This window comes from Anoplopoma fimbria, chromosome 18, assembly GCF_027596085.1.
Source record: "Anoplopoma fimbria isolate UVic2021 breed Golden Eagle Sablefish chromosome 18, Afim_UVic_2022, whole genome shotgun sequence".
Classification (NCBI taxonomy): domain Eukaryota; kingdom Metazoa; phylum Chordata; class Actinopteri; order Perciformes; family Anoplopomatidae; genus Anoplopoma; species Anoplopoma fimbria.
The window spans coordinates 4,937,788-4,964,949 of NC_072466.1; the positions used below are offsets into that span (position 1 = coordinate 4,937,788).

General features: G+C 41.3%; 3 protein-coding genes across 3 annotated transcripts; all 3 read right to left on the reverse strand.

Moving 5' to 3' along the window:
- Nucleotides 1-1,296: 1,296 nt before the first annotated feature.
- On the reverse strand, nt 1,297-13,171 carry LOC129107557 (MAX gene-associated protein-like). Its single transcript, XM_054619060.1, has 15 exons — nt 13,164-13,171; nt 12,082-12,289; nt 10,843-11,080; nt 10,441-10,619; nt 10,089-10,305; nt 9,742-9,971; nt 9,318-9,560; nt 7,979-8,240; nt 6,840-7,453; nt 6,602-6,699; nt 6,447-6,492; nt 5,944-6,096; nt 5,126-5,237; nt 3,195-3,776; nt 1,297-3,099 (listed from the first exon to the last, which is right to left on the reverse strand). The coding sequence occupies exons 1-15, from the start codon at nt 13,169-13,171 to the stop codon at nt 2,213-2,215; spliced, it is 4,077 nt and encodes a 1,358-aa protein (XP_054475035.1). The 3' UTR covers nt 1,297-2,212.
- On the reverse strand, nt 12,201-22,979 carry LOC129107282 (MAX gene-associated protein-like). Its single transcript, XM_054618731.1, has 9 exons — nt 22,376-22,979; nt 18,649-19,838; nt 16,061-16,478; nt 15,799-15,895; nt 15,505-15,618; nt 15,296-15,421; nt 13,697-13,810; nt 13,178-13,579; nt 12,201-12,289 (listed from the first exon to the last, which is right to left on the reverse strand). Exons 2-8 carry the CDS (start codon nt 19,806-19,808, stop codon nt 13,185-13,187), a joined length of 2,424 nt encoding a protein of 807 aa, XP_054474706.1. The 5' UTR covers nt 19,809-19,838; nt 22,376-22,979; the 3' UTR covers nt 12,201-12,289; nt 13,178-13,184.
- A 3,201-nt stretch (nt 22,980-26,180) lies between these two features.
- LOC129107558 (uncharacterized) lies at nt 26,181-27,104 on the reverse strand. The gene has a single exon (XM_054619061.1). The coding sequence runs from the start codon at nt 27,102-27,104 to the stop codon at nt 26,181-26,183; it is 924 nt and encodes a 307-aa protein (XP_054475036.1).
- Nucleotides 27,105-27,162: the final 58 nt, after the last annotated feature.

Here is a 27,162-nt window from a genome sequence, read left to right on the forward strand (position 1 = left end):
CTCTCCGGGCCGGACCGTCGCTCCTCTTCCTCTCCTGCAACTTCCCACCACCTCTGGCCTGCACGGGTCCCATGATTACATCAATGATTGCTTTTGTTTCTGTTGTACCTAATTGATTTAATAGGATTACAGAGAGAGAGAGAGAGAGAGAGAGAGAGAGAGAGAGAGAGACTGGAGGCGGTCTGAAAGCTGCATGGAGGATGTTTAGAACAATCTTTGTTTGTTTGTCTGCTGATTGGACAATACAACTTATCTTTTCAATGCATAATGGTCCACTTCTTCTTTTTAGCCTATGTGCAAATTGGCTTGTGATAATGCATCATTAAATCAACCAATCACATGCTGAAAAGCTTCTAACATAATAGTTTCGTGCAGGGCCCTACTTTATCTTAAGGTTATAACATCATTATAATTCTGATAGCTTTGTGTTTGATGTGTAAGATGTCATTTGCATTGAAAAGAAACACGTGCTGTCCACGAGTAGCCTTCCTATAACAACAGAACACGCAACCCGATGACGTAGAAGCAGAACAATCATTGTGGAGAAATCCTTTATATATATAAAGCAATCAATCTATTAAATATATATGATATATGTTTCCACATAATGACTGCAGATTTCACTCTTTCTTTGTAAAATAAATAATTAAATAAATAAATATAAACTAATATATATATATTATTATTTATTTGTTTTTGGTTTTTTTTACAAAGAAATAATTATTAACAGCAATTATTCCCCCAAAAACTGTTTTTGGACCCACAGGTGGGTTGAAGGGGATTTTTACAAGAGTCACTAAATACATTTTGGAGCATGAGTTTGTTTAACTCAAGAAACTAAAATAATTATATAGCATGTTTAATCCGCCTAAATTCATTTATTTGTTCTCATTTATAAAGTATTAACATAAGACCCTTGTGAAAAAGTTGCATTACATGTTCGTGATGCTCTTCATCATATTCATTCACCCTTATTACCCAATGAAGGGATTTACTCCAGGAATCTATCACAGCAGATAGATGCTGCTTTAACTGCTGACAGGACAGTTTACTGTGTAGCGTTGCCATGATTCAGCAACTCGGCGTACTGATTTTATCTGCCAACATGAAAAGACCCCTATTTTGGCGTAATGGGTCGTTCTTAAAACAATTGGGTAATTCCCTTCAAGGCAAAAGTGTTTCATCTTCTAGACAAATGTTTCTTCCATTTGCAAAAACAGCAAAATTCTCCGTCTTAAAAACATGAAACTAAAACAAAATATCAGATTTTCAGTGAGTGAAGAGTATCGTGGTAAATGCATGTCGTTTTTATTGATTTTTAAAGGCCACATTATTTTTCAACCAGTGTTTCAAAATCATCCACAAAATAAATGTATTGCGATTAAAAAAAAAAGAAAAAAAAAAAAAAAAGAAATATAATATTTACAGGTTATTTTCATAGATACAATATATGGCTAATAGCTTTTTTCCCTTGATTGCTTGTGTCACACCAGGTTTACGTGCATATTACTGAGCCAACTTCCCAAAACACAGACATCTACTGATAATATACAGACTACAGCAAAGAAATCATGGGTGGTTTCTACCAAAAACATAAAGTGCTACTACATATGATTCTCACTGAGTTAATAGCTGAAAACAATCATTTTCAAAAAAGGGGTTACATGCATTAAACTAGCTCTCAATAAAAAATGGAAAAAGACATAAGTTAGCAGGTACTTCTGACAAAGTTAATGAAGCAGCTGTCTGATTGAACGTTAACTGAGAAGCTTAACGTATTGGAATTAAGTAACCTGTAGTTTCATTTTTATTAGCGTAGGACAAATGACCTCAACAAAAATCATGATTGGAATAAATCTCAATATGCTGCTTCTGACAAAATGAGAACAAGAATGTAGGTGACAGAAATGTATCTTAAACATATCATCATAACTGAATGTGGAAGGTACCGTTCATTTTCGTTCATACATTCAGCAGGTCAGTTAATGCTTTCGCTTATAGTCTCTATACCAAAAAAGGTCTCTTAAGGTCCACTGAGTTTTGTTCCCACATATACGGAAAAAGAGCAGCATCCAGCTCTGAGACTAACTGAGGTCAAACTAGTGTGTGTGTGTGTGTGTGTGTGTGTGTGTGTGTGTGTGTGTGTGTGTGTGTGTGTGTGTGTGTGTGTGTGTGTGTGTGTGTGTGTGTGTGCGCAGCTACAGGGGGACTATTAAGAGTCGGACTCGGATTCAAGCTCTGGTTCCAGTTCCTTCTCTAGGTCTATCCAGGAGCGCTTCTTCGCACTGGGGAAGTCCTTTCCTAAAGAGCCTCGGGTTAATGGCCGAGATGTGTTGACAACTCTGGGCAAGGTGTTCTTTGAGGGACTCTCCTTGTGTCTGGAATCAGGGCTTTTAATACTCCGAGAAAGTCTGACGGGGCTGTCCGGAGGACTCCACATCTGTGCGGACTTCTTCGGGGGTCTTCCTCTGCGTCGTTTGACCGGAACATAATCGTCGCTGACCACTCCTGGAGAGTGCTCAGCTCGTCTTTTGGTCACCTTCAAAGTCAGCTTTTCATTTTGCGTCTCTTCAGCCAGGAGAGATGTTTCACTTTCACTCTTACTGGTGTCTTCTACCGCCTTGTGTTTTTTAGACCTCGGGGTAGCCGGGTGCTTTCGAGGTCGGCCTCTGGGTCGGCTGACCACCGGAGGAATGGGATCCGGCTCAGCAGAAGGAGAATTGCGTTTCACACGATTAAAACTCAAGCAGGCAGTCTGCGGGGTTTTGTTCGAACCCACCGCTGTGTCCCCCTCCAGGCTGCTCTCCGCAGCTTTCAGAGCCACCGACGGGATGAAGATTGATTTCTCGCAGAGGGCGAACTCAGCCAGGGGGGGCGCTACATCTGAACGCTTTGATTTAGACTTTGACGTTCGTACAGTTTTCTCTTTCTCCAAAACACGATTGCTTCCTGGATCTAACGCACAGCCGTTTTCAGCAAGGCTCTTTTTCACCAATGCCTCCACCTCAGACGGTGTCATAGTAGCTGAAGCGCCAACTTTATCCTCGTCTCCTTTCTTTCTTGGTTCCATCACCATGAGTGTGTAGAAGCCATGGCCAACTGTGAGAAGAGGAGCGAAAAAGACATATGTAAGAACATATAATCATGCATGTAAATGAAGATAATTTGGCCGGAGCAGGATGTTCTTAACTTACGTGGTTTCAGAGATGAGGGAAGTATGATTCTGCCGGTTTTGGAGCGAATCAGAGGAAGAGAAACGGACGGAGATGTGCTGGAGGTGGGTGTTGGGGATGAAGATGAGGCTCCATCCTTTGCTGCGGTGACCTGAGGTGTAGCTTTGACTGAGCTCTCCTTATGGGGGGTGGGAACACTGAGCTTAGTCGGGGCTGCAGGTTTCTCCTGTTGCTCCTTAATCTTGGGGTGATGTTGAGCGCCTTGTAGTGAGGGTGCGGGGACCTCAACGCGAGGAGCAGAGGACCCTGATGGAGGCGTGGGTGGATGTTGGGTAAGAGCCTTTTTTAGGTTAGACCGCAGCAGAGACATCAGCTTGTTTTGGGCTTCGGTTTGAGGTGGTTTAGCCCGAGACGGAGCCTTGAAGTCCGGCTGTAACAGCGGTTTGGGCGGCAGCTTGGACTGAGGAGTGGAGGACTGCAGGAGAGCAGCTCTGGACTGGAGGAGATTGGAGAAGAAAGGCTTCCATTCGGTCTTCTTTTCTCTCAGTTTCTGCCGCTCGCAGATCTCCGTCAGCTTCTTTTTAATCAGCGCGTCCGACTTGCCTAAAAAAAAAAAAAAAAAAAAAAAAAAAAAAAAAAAAAAAAAAAGGAAATTTCATATGACACAAGTCTCCGTAAAGGCTGCTTCATACTGTTAAAAAATAAAAAAAAAAAAAAAAAAAAGGTAGAGGTCGGCTCTCTGTACCGGTCTCTCTCACGCACAATGTACGCGCACACACACACACACACACACACACACACACACAACACACAACACACACACACACACACACACACACACACACACACACACACACACACACACACACACACACACACACACACACACACACACACACACAAAGTCTCTGTACGAATGTCAGTCTACTCCCAGCCTTCACATTGTCAGTCAGTCAGAAAGAGAAAACAGACTGCAGAGACCCTGCTGTGCTTGTTTATGCATGGAGCATCACATCAGGAGTACCACACAAAGTCAAGCAGGATTTTTTATCTCTGTGTAAATTTCATTTTATTTGTTTCCCCCCCGGAGCGTCCTGGACTATTTTACGTTAAGCCGTCATATTTTCCTTAAGCTTGCAGTAATTATTTACTTATATTCTACTTTAATTTGATGTTTAATTCTAAAACAGCAAAAAAAAAAAAAAAAAAAATGCAATGATTACATCAAATGAATTACAGCGAAAGCCCATAAAATGGATTTGCTCATATAAAAAGGCCTATAAACATATCAATAAAAAAAATGTACCGTAGCCTTTGTCAACACATAAAATAAAAGACCTGGCTTTGTTAACACTGACTAACGATCTCACACACACACACACACAGACACACACACACACACACACACACACACACACACACACACACACACACACACACACACACACACACACACACACACACACACCTAAGAATTACTCATTATGCATAATGTTGCTGCATAATAATTCATGCAGGATTACTATTCTTTATGGCATGTGCTACATGGGTTTAAGGGGTTAATGCATAGCCTACATTATGAAAACAGATGCATTCAAACACTAACTTGAACGTACATTACCATGGCGACAGTCAAAGCTTTGAAGCATTGGGGTCAGCCTTACTGCTATCACATATAATGGGCATCCAGACATGAGCAATGGAAATGACTGTTGTAATTCAAAGAAACAACTGTTTTGTGCCGCACATTATTCATGATCATCAGATCAAGACTTGATCAATCCAACGATCCAACCATGATCGTGTCAGGTACAAGATGTTTCACAGGAGCACCTTTGTTCTGGATAACAAGCTTCAACTAATTCTCCATGACAGATTTCCATTTGAGTAGCACATAAATCAGCACAAAGCACGGCTTAAATACAAAATTAAAACAGCGTGCAGAAACATACCAGACAAAAGGGAAAGCTCCTTCACGTAGACGGACTGCAACCGAGCCAGTCTCCTCTTCTTCTCCTCCAGACATCTGGAGGTCTCACCCAGATTTCTGATTTCTTTTAATGCCTGCAAATACGACAAAACAGAAAAGACAAGAGTGAAAACCGGGAACCAGGCATCTGGTCAAACTGTGAAGCAGGTTGTGTGGGCAGCCATACACATCTCTCATGGATAAATGCCTTCGTTGTTGTGAACAGCTACTCTTAGTTCTTTTTTATGCTGATTGGTGGAAAATGACATTGTAGAAAATGAATTACAACACTTAATGTGGTCTTTAGAGGGCATTCAATTAAGCAGTTTCTACTGTCAATCACAATTAACTACGAGACAGTCAATGTGAGTATATTTGTTGAATCACCCCCAGTGCTTTTTTTGGGAGTAGTCCAAAAGTGAGATTAGTCAATTTGTTAAGTATGCATGTAGGGTAAATGTTTCCTGTGATTTGTATTACAAATATTTGCAAGTACAAATGAAACAAATGAACTTACTACAGTCATAATTATATAAAAAGGTCCTGTAAACTGAGCGATGGGGTTCTTCATAAAGTCACAGTTTAGGTTATTTCACGAGATAGATTCTGTGTCTTTTTGTTTTATCTCAGCTCTTCTAATTGGTTTTAATTGTGTTCGACTCGTTAGAACAAAGAGACCTAATCCATTTTTGAGTACAAATCATGTTTTCATTTGGATACCTGTAGGAATAAATATATCATTAAGAGTAAATAGTTTTTCCTTGTAATTTGTGGTCCATCGTAACTGAACGTGGTACTGACCAGTGAGAGGAGGCGGAGCCTGGGGGCCCGCGGGTCGCTCTTAAGGACAGTCTGGAGTTTGTCGAAGAGGGTCCTCTGTTCAGAGCGTCTCTGCCTTTCTAGCACCGTGTGGTTCTTCCTCCTCCTGTTATCCTTACAATCCTGCATTTGATCCTGGAATGGAGACGATGTTAAGTACAAGTAATTGTGACACTACTCTGTAGTAGCTTTGTTGCCAAAACCTAACCAAACTGAAACTGAAAATAATAATAAAACAGAAGTAAACTAAGTGTAAAAACAGACTTCACTTGGAACTTGAGTTTAACCCACTCATCCACCAAAAGCCACTCCCTACAAATGATTTATTCTACTCCTATTACTACTAAATATCTCTGACAGAAAAAAAAAAAAAAATCTGATAACTATTGCTAAATTAAGTAGCATAATCAACAGGCTGTAAAAACCTATTCAACTTTACTCAGACTTATTGAGATAAGCTTCTGAAATATCAGTCTACGTTGTACCTGGACTTTGAGTTCCCTCGTCGATCCAAAACCATCGCTGGAATCTCTGAGGGCAGAAAAGAATGGAACAAAACTTTGAGGGACAAAATTCATACATTAGCACACAATATGCACGTGTCCACATATGATATACTGTATATATATATATGAATTACCCTGATTCCTTTAATGCCTTGCGGACGGCTTCTTTCATTTGAGCGATGGCCAGTCCTTGTCTTACTTCTTCTACGGTCTCGATATCCACCACCTCATCCTGAAAAAAAACACAACATGCCGTTTTTAAAATGTGAAACAATAACTACAACATTCACAGGATTCGATATGCAGATTTGTTTTGTAATTCACATTTTTTTAACGAGGAAACAAAAGACATTTCTTATGCCTCACACTCACATCTTCGTCACCCTCTGCGCAGTAGTCTGAGGAGTCGGAGTCAGAGCTCAAGTCATCTGAAGCGATGTCGGCGTTTGATTCCACCCGCCTGCTGTTGGTTTCATCATTCTCATCTGATGGCATCTTCTCATCACACACCCGATCAGGGGAGGATCCAAGCTCCACTGATGTGCTGCTCGATAGGTCCTGAGCTGCGGCACGAGTGTTCAAACCAAGCCAATTTGCATCCGAATCAGCATCTTTCTGTGGCCGGGCTTTATCCACAGCGGCCATGTCTGTGGTGTTCACAGTTTCTGATGCGGCTCCATCAGCTCCAGGCTTTGGGAGCTCAATGAGGGTGAAGCCCCCGGGCAGGGTGACGCCTGGCAAGTTCTGGCCTCTGGTGCCCTGGTTAGCCGGAGGGCAGATCCTGAACGAATAGGTGCCGCTCTGTCCTAAGAAGCTGGGGGTTTTCAGAGACTGCGACACGGTGAGGGAGACGGGGGAGGACGTGGAGCTGCTCTGGAAGGGGCTGACGGAGCTGTGTTGGCCCGAGGCAAAAGGGTTGAGGGTGGAGGGGTTTTGGACGGAGTTGATGGATCCCTTCGTCCAAAAGTCTGGCGGGAATACCTGAACTGCATGAACAAAATAAAGCACGGTGGTGAAAAACAGAAGCAGCAATTCTATTTCAACATACCTGCTTGATTTTTACATCTTTAGACATGAAACAAATCTTATCTTTAGAGCCAAATACCGGGAATCAGTAGCATGTTTACGTTAATTCATGATTACATGTTGATACAAGTGAAAAACTGTTCTCTCAGTCTGTCTTTATACCAGAAACAACTGAAAAGAGTGCACGATTAAGGCTTCTGAGTGTAACATGGAAAAACCACACAGATGCAGGTTTGTGAGTATCAATTTCTCTCCTCCCTGCAGTTACCAAATATTACAGTTCTGGTATCTTTCTGAGATTTCTGAGCACACTTATTTAAGTGGTGGTTTGATTCACTTGGATGATTTTAATGTTCAGCAGTAGCTGTAGGTAAGTCTGTGTTAGAGGGTTCTCGAGTTGATTACTTTTCCATCCTTTTGAGAAACAATCAGTTTCAAAAGTAAGTGCTCAGTGCCGGAGTCCAGGAACAGAGAGATGGTTTTACCTGGCGGCTGTTTTGGTGGCTTCAGATCAGTGGTTTTCCTTGCAGTTATAACTGGAGGGACTACTGTGCCAGCAGCCTTTATGCGCAGAGCATCAGGAGTGGTGATTTTGTTTGTAGGGTCGGACTGCCGGGAGACTTTAAGGGAAACGCCCCCGGGGGGATGCAGCCGGCCTGTGACAAATGCTGCGAGGCGGTTGGCTGGATGAAGAGAGCCCATGTTCCCCAGCAACAGTCTGGCCTGATTGTAGGATTTACCGTTTACCTGTAAAAGGAAGAAATAAAGAGATATTACTGGTTGACAAAGACATATTTTCCCCCTAAGGACTATAAATGCAATGCATGTTCAGTCATGTAATAAAAGTTAAACCATATTAAGAGTGTTTAGGATTGGGTTTAGTTAAAAAAAAGAATGACGATGCCAGTACCAATACTACCCTTAATGTGATACAGATACTAAGAGAGTACTTCATTTGATACACATCATGTAAATGGAAGCAGTATGTGTTTTTCACACAGTGCATCTCATGCAGCGGTTATGACCATCCTCCAGTCCCCCCCCATGTTAAAGCCGTTTGCTCTGTAGGCACCATTGCAGTTGTTAATGGTATCTGCGTTGTTAGCACTGGTAACTGCTAGCCTCCAGCTCAGACGTCTAAGTGTTCAGTGCAAGCCCCCAGGTAGACCGCCAGGGTTTGAAGGTAAGGTTATATAGTGGCCAAACGGTGGAATTACAATCTTCAAGTCCGTCAAAGACTATTCATAATAAACAAACATTGAGAAAAGAGAAGTCTGTATCTCGATGGATAGATTTGTTTTAGTTGAATCAACATTTCATTCATGAATGAGACCAAGAATGAGGCTGGACGGAGGGCTGGGAGGCGGGGTTAAAAGGAAACGCTAGCATTTAGTGCCCTGTGATGCGGAACATCGCTGGGTGAGCCGGGGATTCTTAGACAAACATTTTATTCTACTGATTAACTTCTATAGGAGTGAACGGGGTGCCGCCCCCGATCCTGTATCTCTTAATACATCCATTGTTAAGAGTCATGGGCAGGCAGGCAATCCCAGCTGTATGGGTTGTAGATGCTGCTGCAGTGGGCCAATCACACGTCGCATTAAATCAAAGAAAGCTTGCAGTTATTGGCAGCAAGCAAAACCATAAACATATTTATTTTTTCTAGATATAGGCACAAAAATGATCAATTACAGGTGTTGATTGACTTGAGAAGTTTTGATACTACTTGGTACAGGGTTATTTGCGTATCGAGTACCAATACCCAGCCTTTATAGTGTTATATATAAATATATACACACACATTTGCATTCCCTTGAGCCTTACCTGTATAAGTCCAAATGCTTGGCAGCCAACAGGTTTGGTCCTGGCCTTCAATCTGCCAGCAGGTAACACTCCGCTCAGAAAGGGTGTGACTCCAAATCGCACATCCGACTCTCCATTCTGGACGTCTTCCTCTTCTGCCCCCATGTCCCCATCTAAGCTTTTATCGGGCGGCTTTTCCTCGTCGCTGTCATCGTATTCATCTTCATCGATGTCACTGGCTTTTGATGGTTTACTGATGTGTACCTAGAAGAAGGTGAGATAGAGGAGGACATTATTTATTTAGTTCAAGTTATGAAATGGCCACAAAAACTACATAAGAGCTTATAATGTTAAGAGGCTGGTCTTAAAAGTCAAGGCAAGGAAATAAGTCAGAAAACTGAAAACTATTTGTTTCAAAAAGATGCATTTCTCCTCAAAGACTCACCCTGTAGGTGACGATGGAGCCGCTGGGCTTCTGCATGAAGATCTTGGCGACGGGGCGGATGCAGTAAGGTCCTGCCCAGAAACATCGAGACAGCCTATTCTGATTCATGCGCTGACATAAGGCTTCCAGGACCATCTTGCGGTCCTTCACCCACTTACACGCCGACTCGATCTCGATTTGCTTTTTCGCTTCTTTTTCTCTGGACGTTGTTTCCTCAGAGGCCTTTCCTACTGGGGGACAAAATCAATATAAATATCACACGGTCTGGCATGACATCCAGGCAAGAGTATAAAAAACAAAAACAAAAACAAAAGAATGAGGATTTAAGGATTTGTTTGGCTCCTTACCTGCTTTTTTAAGCATTGGAGCACTGTGGTACTTTTGTGGCAGGTCATCCGTGGTAGTTTTCTGTGGTTTTGCTGTGGTGTTTGGTGCAGAAGTATCAAGGATCTTGGGCTCAATGGTGAGTGTAGGGGGGGGCTTGCTGTTGAACTCCCTCACACGTGCACATGTCATCATGCTCTCCAAGTATTTATACACCGGATCCTTATCCTCTTCTCGAATCTGCAATGATTTACATTTCAGTTTTACGGATATTCACACTTACTAATCTAACAGTTAATACTCAACAGTGTAATGTATAAATCAAATACTTTTATTACAAAAGTGTCATAAATAAGAGAGAAGATTTTATTTTACCGGTTGCGTTAGTCGAGCTCCACTGCTGCGTTTCAGGACCTTTGCAGGAGCCGAACACAGTGGAGAACTTTTGGGGGTGAAGAGCGGTTCTGGATCAACTTTATGTGTGTAGCGGTTCCACAGTCTATTAGCATGGGAGCCCGGTCGAGGCTGGACCATATGTTCCATATTAGTCATAGCTGGGGGAGAGATAAAAGCCTCTCGTTAACACTTCTGGGTTACTGAGGGTCGGTGACCAAACTGAGCAGGAAAGAAAAGCTACACAAAAATGTATGAGAGCTCTGTGATAAAAAATATATAACTCTTGCATTGGTATATAAAATTTAAAGATGTATTGATTCTGGAACCACAATCGTAGACGTACAGAAAAGAACAAATGATATCAGAATAACTTGATCTTACAGTAAACGGGTTGGATCAGCTCTTCTCTTTCCCTCCCGCTCAGCTGTTTGCTGATCTTGCGTTTGAAGCAGGCACAGCCAAACATGCATTCAGGCCGCCGGCAGTGGAAGGGAGCTCTGTTCAGGTGCTGGAGACTCGAACACACGCAGCCCAGCGTGCAGAACTCCTGACCGCATTCAGGACCCGTCGTTTTGTACTTTGGATACTTGGTTACTTTCCAGACCTGACTGGGCAGCATCTGATTAAAAGAGGAGAGGAGAGCCATCAAAACAATTTCAACAAAAACGCACAGGCCGCATTTTTGTGCATCGCTGTCCTCTTACTTAAGATGCGCTCAGACTAGATGAGTTCTAAAATCCTAACCACACATAAGGAGAAATCTCAACAGATGTTCTTCTCTCTAATCTCAAACATGCATACATTACAAGATTTGAAAATAATGGCGCATCACACCCTGGTGGATATTATCAAGATTATCGTGCCAGAGTAAGCAACACACCACCTCCCGAGATCTCATGGGGAAGCAGATGTAAATAAAACAGAGGCTGACATTCACATTGAGAAAAACAAAAAGCAGAAAGCTGGAGTCTGGATGAGAAAAAATAGACACTGGTTGTCTGTTCTTCAGCTAGAACTGGAGGTGAGATTCTAACTGGCAGTTTTATGGCTATTATGGTCCCCCTTGAATGTATTGACATTATCATCCAGATTTTAACTCTTGAAATGATCTGGGCAGCACCAGGGCGGAGGGCTTTGAAGCAAATTTCACATTGTGGCCATAAAGTGGAATTACAATTTCCAGGTCGATCATGTGATCCCATGGGGTCCAAAAACACTTTTTCTTCATAGAACAGCCCCTAATTTAAATCCTTAGGTCCTAAAAGTTGTAAAATTGACTAAAAGCCAGATCTAGAGTTATTTAGCTTCTTCTGTTTATGAGAATGAGCCCGAGAGCGAGAGGCTGCAAACTGCTCTGGAGGTTTAAGACTGGATCTGTAGAACCCCGACTTGACCAGATAATCTGGACCAAACATCTCTACCGACCAAAGTCCCGGACTGGAGTTCCTCTCCGATTTTTGGGAGCAGTGAATCAAGGTTAAAATCAGCCAAAAACTCCTGTTGTCTGAGCCCCATCTCACTATTTTACATGCATTTTAAATAACATCAGCTGCATCATTAATATCAAATGACACTATACACGGACCCAGCGAGAGTACACTTGTACAGAATGTGTCCTACCTGTTTAGTCAGCAAACCAGACAGAGCCACCGACAGTCTTTCTGGAGTCAGCTGAGTTCTGTGCAGACCCTGGTTCAGGGCTCCAACCTCCATCTGGATCAGTCTGTGCTGGAACTTAGTGAGGCCTGAAGCTCTGTATGACGCTACGTGGCTCTGCGCCGAGCTCGCCGCTGGTTTCTGGACGAGCCCCGGGAGGTATGTGGACAATCTGAAGAGACAGGACGAGCCGAGATGATTAGTGTTTTTTATTATATTTAAAAAATAAATGTTGAATCATGAACTTCTTTATTAGACTGGAGCTGAATCAAAAGGATCATTTATAGAAGAAAAAAATGAGCCCTTTCAAAGCTTACTTTCATTTTACCGATATTGATTTTGAAACATTCACACTTTGCAAGTACGTGACAATATGTACGACTATTGGTGTTCATATTGTCCTGCGATCAAGGGGCAAAGTCTATTTCAAATAAATAAATTTGCTCAAGGGTAAACCATTGCCCTAGAAATTAAGACATCTGAAAATGAGGAAATTAATAAATATAACCAGAAAAAATTGAATTATTAAACATAGTCAGCGCTGGTTACAGCTGTGAAACTGTAAATGGGGCATTACAAGATCAAAAGGACAAGTTCAAACTAATAGAAAACGAATCATTTTAAATGGACGTCCCTAGCTATTTCATAGTAATGTCATCAGATAAAAAAACATTCTAACAACACTGTGGCTGATTCAGTCAAGAAATGACTCATGGGTTCACTGAGAAAAAAAAACTTGAACTTCAAATATTAGTTGATTAAAAGAAAATAAGTTGTTTGGGGCAAAAATACTAAACACTTGGATGGTACGAGCTTCTTAAATGTGAAGATTTATTGCTTTTCTTTGTCTTATATCACGGTAAAGTGAAATTTTGGGGATTGAAACTGTTGGTTGGACAAAAAAAAGGCAATGTGCAGATGTTTCCTTAGTTTTTAAAAAGGTCCCCTCAGGACATTATAATGGACTATTTTCTCACGTTTTAGACACCGATAGAGAAACTAATCAGCCGGTTAATCGAAGATGAGACCCTGAAAAATGAAATTACAAACGCATGCGTACCTCTCTGCTACTGGCTGTGTGTGTGAAGACGCCGGCTGCTGTGTGGTCTGGACTCCGGCCTTAACGGGGTCTCGGGGGTGGCCAGAGGAGGAGCAGGTGCCGCCAGAGCAGAGTAGAGGAGGGGTTTGTGGGAGAGCGGGCAGGGTCTGTTGGCCCCCATGGAGGATCTGGAAGCAGCTTTTCGATTCTTGAGTACGCTGTCCAGGGTCTTTACGTAGCTGGAGCCTTTGACAGGCAGCTGATACGCCACAAAGTCAGAGTTTGTGGTGAAGGCAGCGGCGCGTTCACTGATGTACTGAGCTTCACTCTCCAAGTACTCATCCAACATGTTGCTGCAGAATGCTGATAGGTTCTTCTGTGATCCTTTAGGAGAGGACGCACGAGGACACTTGAATCCATCATCTAAGGATTAATGAATCAAACACAAGTACAAACGGTTGGTTTCAATACAGTTAATCACTTGGTAATTAGTCCCAGTGCATGATTAAAGGAACACTGTAGCTACAACAAGAACCTCACCGGCACATTTAGAAGAAGACGTTTCTTTCTTTTTAATGAACTTGTTTCTCCATCCCTTTATTTTTGTCATGTCACTTGTCTTTCCTGTCCGGGAGATGAAGGATGGTCCTTTATCTGTGAAAGGAAACGGCACAATAGTATTCAACGCTTCACAATTTAAGTGCTACAGTACAATATGTATTTCTCAAACAATAAACACATTTATTTAGATGTACAATATATTCATTATGGCCGTCAAAACTGGCCAAAACACACATAGGTTCAAGCTATTTGAATATCCACTTTTGTGCATTGTGTCCATGACAACGTGTTCTATCCGACTATGAGCAGTTTGATAAAGAAACATTTAGAAGGTGCTGTGTTGACAATGCACTTCTGGGATGCTTTTGCCTTCGGAGGTGTTTGAGCATGATAGTCGTACTGCTGCCATAAAAAATGTCCAGTTAGCAGAGCTTACAGAGCAACACGTTGTTGGGTCTCTGTCTAAAATACTGCCACACTTTAGAGCGGTCCTTCACACAGATCGCAGGAGATTTTATTGAGGTTGCAAAATAAATGTATCATTTACTAAACATATATATCTGCAGTAGACCTTTGAGCGCCATGAGGGGGGCTGAATGTTTGCATTGTTCTGATAACTGTATTCCAATTATAACATTGAATCTGATAAAAAAAAAGGCAAACAAATATTCTGTTGGTTTTACTGATGAGAGTAAATGAAAAGACACATGTTCAATAACACATGAATAAAACAAAGTTTAGATTTATCAAAAGTATATCTCTTCTAAATGCATGTTTTACCCATTCAAGAGAATATAAGGTGATGGAAAAATGACGGCAAAAATGGGAAGGAACGTTCATTTACGCACAGATTTGCTCTTCTTACCATTCATAGATAAGGCCTGTTATGAATTGGGTGGCAATGGTTTGTCATTTTTTTAAATGTTGGTCATAAAAGGCTCTAATCTGACCTGACTGACAAACTACAGACAATCCAGTAATTACCACTCAGCCTTTTGTCATTTATCCTATTAAATACATTATAACAATGTACTGTCTAAATTTAGAGAGCGATAATTATACTCTTGGAGGAAGAGAACACACACACACAACTTGTTTCATATGAATGTGTTAATATGTTTAACCATTTTTGGTATCACATCTTCATTGCTGATGTACTGGGTATAATTATAGCCTAGTCATACGGCTATCAATTAATATCAACAATGAGCATTTACAAAAGGCTTAAAAACACCCGCATTTACCCGGATGCCCAGAACACCTCAGACAAAATAACCTCAAGTAACATATTAAATTGAAACGGCAAATATATATAATATATATATATATATATATATATATATCTCCAAAACTAAGCAACTCACACCAAAACAAGGTAGATCAAATAAAGAAATAGTATATGTGAGAGGAAGAATATGTAGTTTTGCTCATTGTTTAAATTACAAATGTATATTTGAGAAATCATACAGCTCAGAAATTAACTGAAAATATCACATTTCTGTGTCCAGATGGAGCCAATTGAAGACAAGAACGTACTTTCAATAAACATGCAAACTGTGAAAGATCAGTCCAACTTACCACCAGGGTACAGAGCCACGGACTCGCTTTTTTCTGGCAGGTTTGGGGGAGGAAGTGGCAGATGAACCCCGAGATACTGCAGGTCGATGGACTTCATTGGGTCCAAGGAGCTCAACTTCATGCCCACTAAGAGAAAAACATCAACACTTTATTTCTTTGTCTAACCTTGTCAGCCACTGTGAGGTTTATGTGTGTTTGTATGAACCCACCCTCCTGCAGCACAGGATGGATGACCTGTCTGTGTTTGAGAACCCTGAGGTCCTCCTGCAGGATGGCCTCCAAGCAGGCTATCTTCTCCTCATCCGTCTCTGGAATCAGCTCCACTGAAATGTGTTCAAAAGGATCGTTCACATGACATTTGATTCATCGTTAGTTGAATTTAATAGAAAGAGGTGACAAGAGGTTAATGCATCATTTTCATAGCATGGCTATAACATCCAGCTCTGCATGAAAAGCCTCGGTCAGACGTGATCCACATTAAAAAAGGTCTTGGCGTTGCTTACCTTTGTCCTTCCATTGCATCGGCGTAATCAGGGAAACTGGAGATTCTGATGGCGTGCGTTTGGCTGCCTTGTCCCCGACGTGAACCTCAAGAGCTTCCTGTCACACAGAATAGAAAATAAAAGCTTTAAAAACACTTTCCAAAACTTTTGCTAAAGTGCATCCAAAAATCATTCCGGTATGCAACAACAAACTCCATCAGATAAGTGCAGAGCAACGTTTGAGGTCATTTGTGGCGTTCCACTCAATTTTCTCTGGTATTACCTTTGAGGAAAACGACACAAACAGCAGGCCCTCTACATCATCCAGCTCTGGTTGCATAGCGACAGTCAATGACGGGCTGTGGAATACCGTGGGGGAGGCAGCCACAGCTTTCAACTCTCTTCCCCGAGAATTGGCCCAACGTCTATTGGTCCTCTTCTTCCTCTTGTTGGACCCGGGCGAGGATCCCGGGGCCGGCGTTGAGGTAGCGGGAGTGGCGGCTCTTGCAGCATGGGGCTCTTCCTTTGGTTCAACAAGCGGACGTTTTTGGACGAGCACAAGCCCACCGAGGGAATGCTTGCCTCTTAAACAGGGGACATAAGGGTCATCTTTGTTGGAGGAGGTAGACATGAAGGGCTTCAGGACCGGTCTGGTCTGTTGCTCATTTGAGGGAGAAGCAGAGACGGTGGGGGGTTTTATGCTGTAAGACAGAAAGAAGGAGTACTTGTTTATGGATGCTAAATATCTAAAAAAGTGAAAATGATGATCTCATTATATAAAAGGTATTAACTTGTGATGGCACCCCATGTTGCAATGGTATTATAATAGGGTAATTCTATCAGTTTAACATTTCCCAGCTTATGTCTGTGTTCTGTGTTATGTTTTGTTGCATAACATGATTAGATTCCAATATGCCCCGAATCCTACACCTGATATTTCAGTCATGGGTAACAAAGGCAGCGAGACGGACACAATGTTGGAGTCAGTGATTGATGACTTTCAGCCATCGGTGATAGACGATCGGCCCAACAGGATATCTGAAACATGATCCACCACAACAGCCTGGCAATAAAAAGCTGACTTAATCCATCATTTTTTGTTGGGAATTCAAAACAGATGGAAATTCAAACCAACGGAGTTTTTTGAGGTCAGACTTTTATGGTGTTGTTAAGCAAATGTCCTGTTTTGTGTCCAGTTTTTTTTTTTGTGTGGACAACTGCACCTGTTATTCTATCCATCCACCATGAAGATGGACATTTCTTAAATCGACCAGACAGAATTTATCCTCAAGAGACATGACACAATTTTTTAGAAGAATAATAGAGTTTTTGTTACTTTGAACACTTTGCTAACCTTGAAACAGCAGCGGATGTATGTATACCACAGTTATAATAGGATTTGTTTTTTGCATGTCTTTGTGGCTGTGTTTACCCTCATTTTTCTTTTTTTCCTTTTCAAAAAGCTTCCTGTACAGGTGTCGTAAAATTAACGTTTCGCTCAAAACCCTGAACACAGTGCATCGGGTGCTTGTGCATAACTGTATGTTAATATTCTGATGCTACTGTGATGTCCATATCAAATAAACTAAACTAAAGCAGTCAGTCTGCCAACTACAATAAAATACAAAACTCTGCATGAAAAATACATCATGAATAAATATTTTTGGTTGTAACTGACAAAGAAAAGCTTTTCAACTGCTCCCACAAGTTGCACATAGTCAAATGATCATTTTAAATACACTCTTTAGCCACTTTATTGGGTACATCTAAAAAAAATCCAATGCAATCCAGTGCAACAGCTCTGTCACATATTCTGTATATACTACATTTATAAGGGCCAGTTTTGGTTAAAACTCAGTTAATTCAACCGTATGTTTATCACTGTTGTTCTACTGTAATGCACTACATTGAGCTGCGTTTCTCATATTTATCCCCCCTCACGTCTGTAAACAGGGTGGGCAAAACATTAGAAAAACCTCGAGTGGATGACTGGCAAGAAGCTGTTGACGGTTTCAACACAGGCTTTATCTGCAAACTCCACAGATTACATATCCTATTTGGAGAACAACAGCTTATCACCTCTCTGTTTAAAATGTCACCGAGAAAAAAGAAACGATATTCATCTTTCGTCAATGAAAAGACCACGTTCTCAGAACTGCATCGTCAAGGAGCTTAGCTGGATTATCAAAATTTAAGAAAAGATCCATGGATTTTTCTGCTGGGTCTCCCTCTAAAAACGTGTTACTTCCCTCTCCTTCTGTTACTGTACGGTTAATGTTATGTATTACCACTGGAGAGGACCACCTCTGTGATTAAACGGTAATAACCCGTCATTTCTGAACATTAGAAGCCCCTTATTGTCCGTCTCCCTGCAGAGTAAGTTGGTTGGTTGGTTAGAATACTGGTGTTGAGCTCAAAGGGATCTTAATGGGAAAGAAAGGGGGGGCTTTTTGTTCAATTCAGTGTGGCTTTGTTGGCATGAAAGTTTCTGAAAAAAAGATTTTTGCCAAAGCATCAAAATAAAAAAAGTACACAATGGTACTAATATGAATGTTATTATGTTGTTATTGCCTTTTTGTTGTTGGTGTTTTAAGTGTATTTACTTCCCGTGTATGTACTTTGTCATTTCTGTTGTGCTTTGTGTTGTATATTGGTTGAAATGTGAACACAATTGTTTGAAAAGTGCAGGTCAAAGCCACTGCAAACTACAACTAGAAAAAATTAAAATCTAGTTAAATAATTTCCTCCTTGACCGGATTATTTAAAAGGAAGAGATATTGGCTCACCTAACAAAGCTGCAGAGTGTATATCAATGTGTTGCATCCAGAGCAAATACATAAAAAATATATATATATATATATATAAACTCACCTCAGATCCACAACCTCCTCCTTGTTCTCACTGGGTTCAGCAGGTGTGAAAACAGAAGGCTGAGTGTCTGTCATCACCACAGGTTGAGCCTCAGTAGTGACCCGGGTCAGGCGGGTGTTGTTCCCGTCCTCCCTGAAGCCTTTTGCAAACGGATTGTGTTTTATTTTCAGCTGGGTGATCCGAAAGTTCTGATAGGTCGTCACAGCCATGAACTCAGTCTGCGGAAAGGTAAAAGTCATGCTCTCTGGTCCCATGACAACGGGCTGGGCGGGTGAGGGTGCGTCCCCCTCCGGGACAGGTATCACGTGGAGCCTAGGAATGTAGCGATGCATGGAGTGTAGGATTATATTATTATTGATTATCAATTGAGGATGATTGCTCAGTTTGAGCTTGTAGAAGGACACCAAGGTGCTCATCCACTCCGAGCCCAGACTAGGTGAGTAATGGTGGGAAAACGCCCGGATCAGACCCTGGCCCTGGTTCTCTGCTATTCCTGTGACCTCCCATTTGGTTGAGCTCCAGCGGTACCTGTACTGGTCCGAGGGAACGATGGAAAGGACCAAACTGTACTGCCGATCGGGTTCCAGGCCGGACAGGCGGTACCGGCAGTACGGGAACATGCGGCGCCCCGGTTTGGTGAGAATCATCTCCGTCCCGCAGCCGTTGAACTGCTTCCACACGCTGTTGTTCTCCAGAGTGACGCTGACGCCTTTGAAGGTCAGAACTGCGGGAAAGTCATTTTTCAGGTCCTGACTGCCGTACGTGGTGGATGGAAACACGGACAACGGCGGTTCTGACGCGCCGACAGCGCTCGTCCCCGTGCATGTTAGGGAGTCTGACGCGGACGCTATGTGTGAGGTAGCTGGGCTCGTTTCATCGATCCCTTCTGTAGGCGACGTTGCGGCGGGTTTGGCTGGGCTAGCTTCGGCGGGCGAAGAGCAAGCCAAGCTGCAATCGTTAACCGCCACGGAGACTGCTTTTTTCTCAATCGTTGCCTCGCTCTGGAAGTGATTCGGTCTCGTAGTGGTCGGGTCAGGAGGAGCTGAGGAAGGGACGGTCGTAGGACGAGCGGAGGAGGGAATGTCAGTCAAGCTCCCCTCCCCATCCTCCGATGCGTGGGGGTCCTCCATTGATGTGGGTTCAGAGTCGGTGGCGGGCATCACCAACGGCAGTCCCACTTCATTTGATACCTAACAGAAAACGATATATGGTTATGACAATGATATCTAAAACGGCACAGCGGTGGTTTCGTGGGTTCAATATACATTTCAGAGAGAATTAAACACAAGTGCTGGAATCAGACAAAGGCATTAGACAGAAAAACAGAACGACAGCCAAACACAAACCAGAGGATGCTGGCAAGAGTTCACAAAAGCAATTACAACGCATCCAAGTAGAGCGAAAACCATAGAGCCATTAAAAGATGAAACAAAGAAAACATCCAAAAATGTGCAGTCCTACTTAAAAAAAATGTTTTAAACAACATTAGTAATATGATCTACTTCATCATTTAGAACAGACATTAAAACATTCTTAAAATATATATATTTGATCCTTTTAAGCAAATATCCAGCTAGTTGAAGCATCGTTGGTGTGACTTGTATCGGCTGCTGGTAAACATGCTCTGAATGCAAGTTAGCAATGTTCTCATATTATACAAAATGAAAAGGAAACCGTTGGTTTCTCACGTTCTTTGTGGTGATGTTTAGTAAACTATAGAGCACACGAGAACCACATTTTCAAAATGTCTGATCTGCATGACCTCACTGTGTCAAACCATTGCATCAAACCACACCAATGGTTAAGAGACGCCATGCACTCTTGAAAAATAAATCAGCTACTAATGGAAAAAAATAATGATTTATTCACAACCACGGGCCATATCATACATGGCCCTCTTTCTATGAGCTAGTGGTGACTCGTTTTACTGTGTCAGTCGTATTAGTTTGTTCCTGTACTTTTGCTCTGGTTTATGCTCTTAGATGCTAAGAAAGGAGATGCACTCATGACTTCTGATGATTAGTAGTTCTCTTGAACACCTACAGTACCAGTCAAAAGTTTGGACACACCTTCTCATTCAACTACTTTGAAGAATCTAAAATATAAAACATATTCTGGTTTGTTTACCACATAATTCCATATGTGTTCCTTCATAGTTTGGATGTCTTCAATATTAACTTACAATGTAGAAAAAAATAAAGAAAAACCATCGAATGAGAAGGTGTGTCCAAACTTTTGACTGGTACTGTATGTTGAATACACTTATTGGAAGTCGCTTTGGATAAAAAAGCGTCTGCTAAATGACTGTAATGTAAAATATGTATTTATTTATGAACTATATGGGAATGAACTCCACTGACGTCAGGACAGCAGAGTCGCTGCCCATCTTTCACCTCTTCAAGAAGTACTACCCTGAGCCTTCCACTTAGCACTTATTGTATTCATATTAGTTTGTTTCTGTATTCATATTAGTTTGCTGCACTTATTGTATTCGTATTAGTTTGTTTCTGTACTTTTGCTCTGGTTTATGCTCTTAGATGCTTGTTTAAGAAAGGAGATGCACTTATGACTTCTGGTGACTAGTAGTTCTCTTGAATACCTATGTTGAATACACTTATTGTAAGTCGCTTTGGATAAATGACTGTAATGTAATGTAAAATATGTATTTATGAACTATATCTAAACACACCAAGCTGGATAACAAAAGCCTTCTTTGTCACTATAAAAGTGTGGCTTCTATTTAACCCTTTCATGCATAGAGGTCACTACAGTGGACAGCCATTTAAATGTTGTTTTCTTGTATATGCATGGGTTTTGATGGCATAGTTGCACATCAGTGACTACAGTGAGCACTGTTGTAGTCACTAATGTGCAACTATGCCATCAAAACCCATGCATATACAAGAAACCAACATTTAAATAGCTGTCCAACTGTAGTGACCTCTATGCATGAAAGGGTGAAGAAGTGATTTTGCATTCTCTTTTAATTGCAACTGTAGAATAAAATGTTAAATTAAATCTCATAACTACAAATGCATAAAGTGCAAATAAGTAAAAAAAAAAAAAAAAAATATAAGTATAATTTGTCTTTGCATGGTGAGAAAAGTCTTAATAACACTTATTTTTAATATAAAATAGACATATTGGGTTATTGCATATAATGTAAAATAAAAAGGTGAGAAAAGTGGACTTTGTCTTTTGAGGCGTGTGTGTGTCTGTGTGTGTGTGTGTGTGTGTGTGTGTGTCTGTGTGTGTGTGTGTGTGTGTCTGTGTGTGTGTGTCTGTGTGTGTGTGTGTTTGTGTCTGTGTGTGTGTGTGTGTGTGTGTGTGTGTCTGTGTGTGTGTGTCTGTGTGTGTGTGTCTGTGTGTGTGTCTGTCTGTGTGTGTGTGTGTGTGTGTCTGTGTGTGTGTGTGTCTGTCTGTGTGTGTGTGTCTGTGTGTGTGTGTGTGTCTGTGTGTTTTTTTGAGGTGCATTCTAACGCCTTTTTATCGGCTCGGTTACGTCACAACTCCCAGCTGATCACCGTGAAGCTGTTTAACCTCCTGAGGGGGAAAAAAATAATAAGAATTTAAATTATTTCACAACAGCTTATTGATTCATATATATATATATGTGTGTGTATATATATATATATATATATATATATATATAGAGGGAAAAAAAAAAAACCCAGCGTCGGCCACTCACCAAGTTGTAAAAGTTGCAGGTTTTCTTTCAACGTCTCACCTTTTTTTTTTTCCTTCCTCTCGTTTCTTCCTCTCGGCCTCGTGGGTCGTGACGTCAGCGTCCGTTGGGTGAAAACTCCAAACTGTTGCTCCTCGCGGCCGTCGTCGTGTCGTCGTCGTCGTGGGAACGCGGGGCCCTCGCGCGTTGAGAGTCCCGTCGGAACGTGAAATGGAGGCCGAGAGCCGGTGAGAGCTCGCGACCGGGAGGAGAGAGGAACGACCCCGGGAGCGTGCACGTGCGAGTGAGAAGCGCGTGCACGGTGTGTGTAATCACACGCACGCATACACACAATGGCGCGTGATTCACAGGCTCCTCTCGCGCTTCGCTCTCCCACCTCGAGCTCTCCGTCCGCGCGCAGGACGACTCTCACAAAGCAAGTTTGCGCGAGAATGTTCCGTTTTTTTTTTTTTTTTTTTTGGTTTGGTTTTTTTTTTTTATACTTTTATCCTCTTTAACTTATTCTAGTTATTCTACCTGTTTAGTGTGTTTTTATTATTATCACACACACACATAAACACACATAAACACACACACTCTCATCTCTGCCCCTCACACACACGGCCTGTGACGTCACGCGTTCATCATGGCGGTCCAGCCAATGAGAAGGCTCCCTCCACCAGGGCTCCACCGTTGTTGTTTTTTATTTATTATTATTATTTCTTTTTCTTAATGGTGTTTTTTCTGAAGCTTTTCACCACTATCCCAACACACACTTCACACATTTAAATTAAAAAAAATAAAAAAGTTATTTTACGGTCAGTTTTTTTTTTTTTTTTATTAAATGACCCCCCCCCCCCCACCCACGTGACCATGACTCAAAACTGACCCGCATGATCTAAATAATTAACTTCACCCTTTTTATTTATTTTTTTATTTTTTTGTTAATGGTATTTTTTCTGAAGCTTTTCACCACTATCCCAACACACACTTCGCACATTTAAATAAAAAAAATGTAAAAAGTTGTTTTACGGTCAGTTTTTTTTTTTTTTTTTTACTATCACATTTATATTAACACATAAACACACACACACACACACACACACACACCATCCGTGCTCTCGGCCTGTGACGTCACATGTTCATCATGGCGGTCCAGCCAATGAGAAGGCTCCCTCCACCAGGGCTCCACCGTTGTTGTTTTTTTATTTATTTATTTATTTATTTTTTCTTAATGGTGTTTTTTCTGAAGCTTTTCACCCCCCCATCCCAACACACACTTCACACATTTAAATAAAAAAAATTAAAAAAGTTATTTTACGGTCAGTTTTTTTTTTTTTAATGACCCCCCCCCCCACGTGACCATGACTCAAAATTGACCCGCATGATCTAAATAATTAACTTCACCCTTTTATTAAAACTTGAGCACAGACATGCTGCAAAACAAAAGATGGTTGTTAAATGCAAAATATGATAAATACAGGTGAATTAATTACCCCCAAAATAACCACAAATATTTAAATATAATGCATTTATTAAAGACAGCTTGAATCATGTTGTTTTTTTTTAATATATATTTATTACCAGAAGTACATCATTGCTCAATAATAATAGCTAAACTTCTATTTTATATTCTGAATATTTGCCACCAAAAAGCTCCTGCAGGCTGCACTGGACTGGTTTGTCCCAAGTTGACATATTGTGTTTTATTATGAGTGAGAATTTAATATTTTGGGGGTTAATAAATTGTTGTAACAAAAGAAATGGAAGGCAATAAGAGGGGGGGTTTGGGCTGCAAGTTAAAATATTTAAATAAATAAAACAGGTAGTAAATATGTCTGTGTGTGCACATAAGTGAAAACATGGGTTTAATGCCAAATTGCATGTTTCATATGCATTTTGTTTTTGTTTTTGTTCATGTGAAATAAAACACAAATAAACACCACTTCAATTAAAATATAAGATTAAAATGTGAGGTTGTAGTTCAGTTTAAAGGCTGAATAATGTCAACAAAAGGAGTCATGTGTCGTTGAACCAGCAGGGCGGGGTCTAAACAGGACAACTAGGAAGTGGGAGAAGAAGCCCACGTGGGGATCTCGTGGCGACACGCTGCTGCCGTGTCCATGTTGTGGAGGAGCGATTTATAATCATATCTGATAATAAGGAATATACATAGAAATGGTTTCACACACAGCTCCCATGTGTCATATTAAGAAAATAACATGCAGGAGGGAAAAACACACCATAAAAACTAGAATATTAAAATAACTTCCCTGGTAATTTTCCTTATTTGTCCAGAACAGACAATTTATTTAATGTCTCACATGAAGGTATTTACCATACAGCATACATATTGGATCTAATTTTCTGGTAGAATAAATCATTTTCTGGTAGAATAAAAATATATAAATCAGGATGTTAGCCTACAATGTTGCAGAAATATAACAGTTAATCTGTGAAAGTCTTAATAACACCCACATTATTACTATTTAACCTCCACACATTGGGTTATTGCTCCCACCTACTTAAGTTTTCTGTTATTAATATCTGCAGAAATATTAAGATCCCATGAGCTCCTTATAATTGCTGCATAATAAATCACACTTGCTTATCGTAGAGTTCTTAAACTGCAGTATAAGTACTCTTTAATAAGTGTGACTTTGTTTTTTTTTTACCTCCATAACAAACACTACAAAGTGTGTAGACAGCTACCTAATTGTAATGACTAATGTATAATCAGCCTTGGCAGCACAGACAAAGAGCAGCACACAGACTTTGAATGGCTTTTGTCTTCGTCTGTCACATTTGTCAAACCAAATTTTAAATTACTAAGAAAAGGCACAATATTTAGTCTGTCAGCACCTATTTCAAACTTAGGTACTGCTTTTATGTTTAGACTATGGACATGATATAAAAGTGTTCTTTATTTTGTCAGGTTTTTATTAAAAACCCAAATTAAAATGTCAAAATAGAAAGAAAAATAATGACCAAAACTTCACAGTGCAGCCTCGTAACTCATGATGTTATTGAGTATTTTCTGTGGTGCATCATGTCATTTGTGGCTGTAAAGTTAATGTTAAAGTTTCTGTCAAAATCATTTTACAAATCACAATTAGAAAGGCAAATGTAACACCGTATTAACAAAGATTCAACATCAATTTCTAATCTCCTAGATGTAAATACATCTAACCTAAACTGGTCACAATCAAACCACCAGGACTAAAATATGAGCCATCTTTATCAGCAATGATACAAAAGCCTAAACAACAGAAGAGAACTGAGAAAGGTGACAACGTATTGTACTGCAAGTCCTGTTGGTGTCTGTATTCACAAATGCAGCTGTTATGTGAAGACTTGCATTAAAAAATAAAGTGTGATTCTGCATTTCTCAGAGCCAAGCAGAGACTATTTTTGGCTCACGCAGCACCGCACGAGATTTGCTTGCCCTCCTCCAACTGCCGGGCTGTAAGAGATCATCTCCAGGAGCAAAAAACATTTGGTTTTCTCAGCCTAAAGAATTACATTTCTTCACTGCTTTTGTGATTCTAAAAAAGGCATTTGCTATAAGGCTTATTTTTTTTAAATATATAAATATATATAACTTTGAATCTGAGAACTTTTGATTAAAAAAAAATGAAATATGTACCAAAGAAACTTTTGAATTTAAATAGATTTAACCAAAGGTCTTAAATTGCAACACAATCAAAGCTGTAATAAGGTAATAAAAGTGTGATAGCATTTCTAAATATAAACTTCTTCTCTACCTGAATTAACTCAGCGACTTTGGTAACAAAATATAACATGTATTTAAAAAATGGCATTCAAAAACCTTATGTGATTATATTTTAGGGCTAAAAACAATAAGAGCTCATCTCAATTTAAACATATCTCTAAAGGTCTTGAGAGAGAACAGGTTGTTCCCTATCCCGTACACATACGGACTGAAGGATGTGTAGGAGAATGAGATGAAGAACTCCACTTCGGCCCAAAAGGGGAACTCAGTGGGGTCAACAGTCAGCTGGAGGATCAGGTAGAGCGTCCAGTCCAGCTGGAACAACCCCATGGCTGCCAACACAGCCACCGTGCTCCGATGGAGACTCGAACCTTTGCTCTTCCCGCTCACGCCCCCCGCCGGCGTCACCGTCGTCCTCTGACCCAGCAGCACCGCCATGATGAGGCAGCCGGTCACCGTGACGACGACCAGAGGCAGCAGGTTGCACACCAGGAGGAACAGGTATTTGTAGACGGCGTTGAGCACGGGGCAGTAGGTGTCGCTGCACTGAAAGAAGTCCAGCAGGCAGCTGGTGGCGTTCCTCGTCACGTTCTCCGCGGGGCCTTCGGGCTCGATGGCGAAAACGGGGAGGCTCATCAGCGCGGCGAGCAGCACGCAAACGCTGCTCATCGCCCAGGCCGACCGGACGCCGTCCAGGTAGATCGGGAGGTTGGCCCTCTTGCAGGCGTCCCTCAGCTTCTGCTGGCGGAAGATGCTGATGAGGACGGTGAAGAGGATGCTGGTGACCTCCCCGAACTTCGTCAGGAACTTGAGCGAGCGGCACGACCAGGCGCGGACGCCGTAGGAGGAAGGCCGGAAGATGAGGACGATGTCGAAGACGGTCACGATGAGGATCTCCTCCAAGTTGGCCGCAGCTAGTCCCAAGAGGAACAACTCGAAGGATTTGACCCGGTTGACCTTGGCCTGCATGATGGCGACGATGAGAAATACATTACCCACAAGTCCTATGCAGGAAATGAAGACTCTCAAGCCCAGGAGGGGGACAACAAAACCCTCCATTGTTGAAAGATCACACAAAACAAGTCTCACATGTGTTCCAGAAGCAGACGGAGATTCG

Coding starts and splice junctions, on each gene's coding strand:
- LOC129107282 (XM_054618731.1), bottom strand. CDS start 19,808: ATGCCCGCCACCGACTCTGAACCCACATCAATGGAGGACCCCCACGCA. Junction 16,479..18,648: donor GAGGAGGTTGTGGATCTGAG/GTGAGTTTATAT, acceptor TCTGTCTTACAG/CATAAAACCCCCCACCGTCT. Junction 15,896..16,060: donor TTGTGTCGTTTTCCTCAAAG/GTAATACCAGAG, acceptor TCTGTGTGACAG/GAAGCTCTTGAGGTTCACGT.
- LOC129107557 (XM_054619060.1), bottom strand. Junction 9,972..10,088: donor TCCAATGCTTAAAAAAGCAG/GTAAGGAGCCAA, acceptor TTTGTCCCCCAG/TAGGAAAGGCCTCTGAGGAA. Junction 5,238..5,943: donor GGCTCCGCCTCCTCTCACTG/GTCAGTACCACG, acceptor TCGTATTTGCAG/GCATTAAAAGAAATCAGAAA.
- LOC129107558 (XM_054619061.1), bottom strand. CDS start 27,104: ATGGAGGGTTTTGTTGTCCCCCTCCTGGGCTTGAGAGTCTTCATTTCC.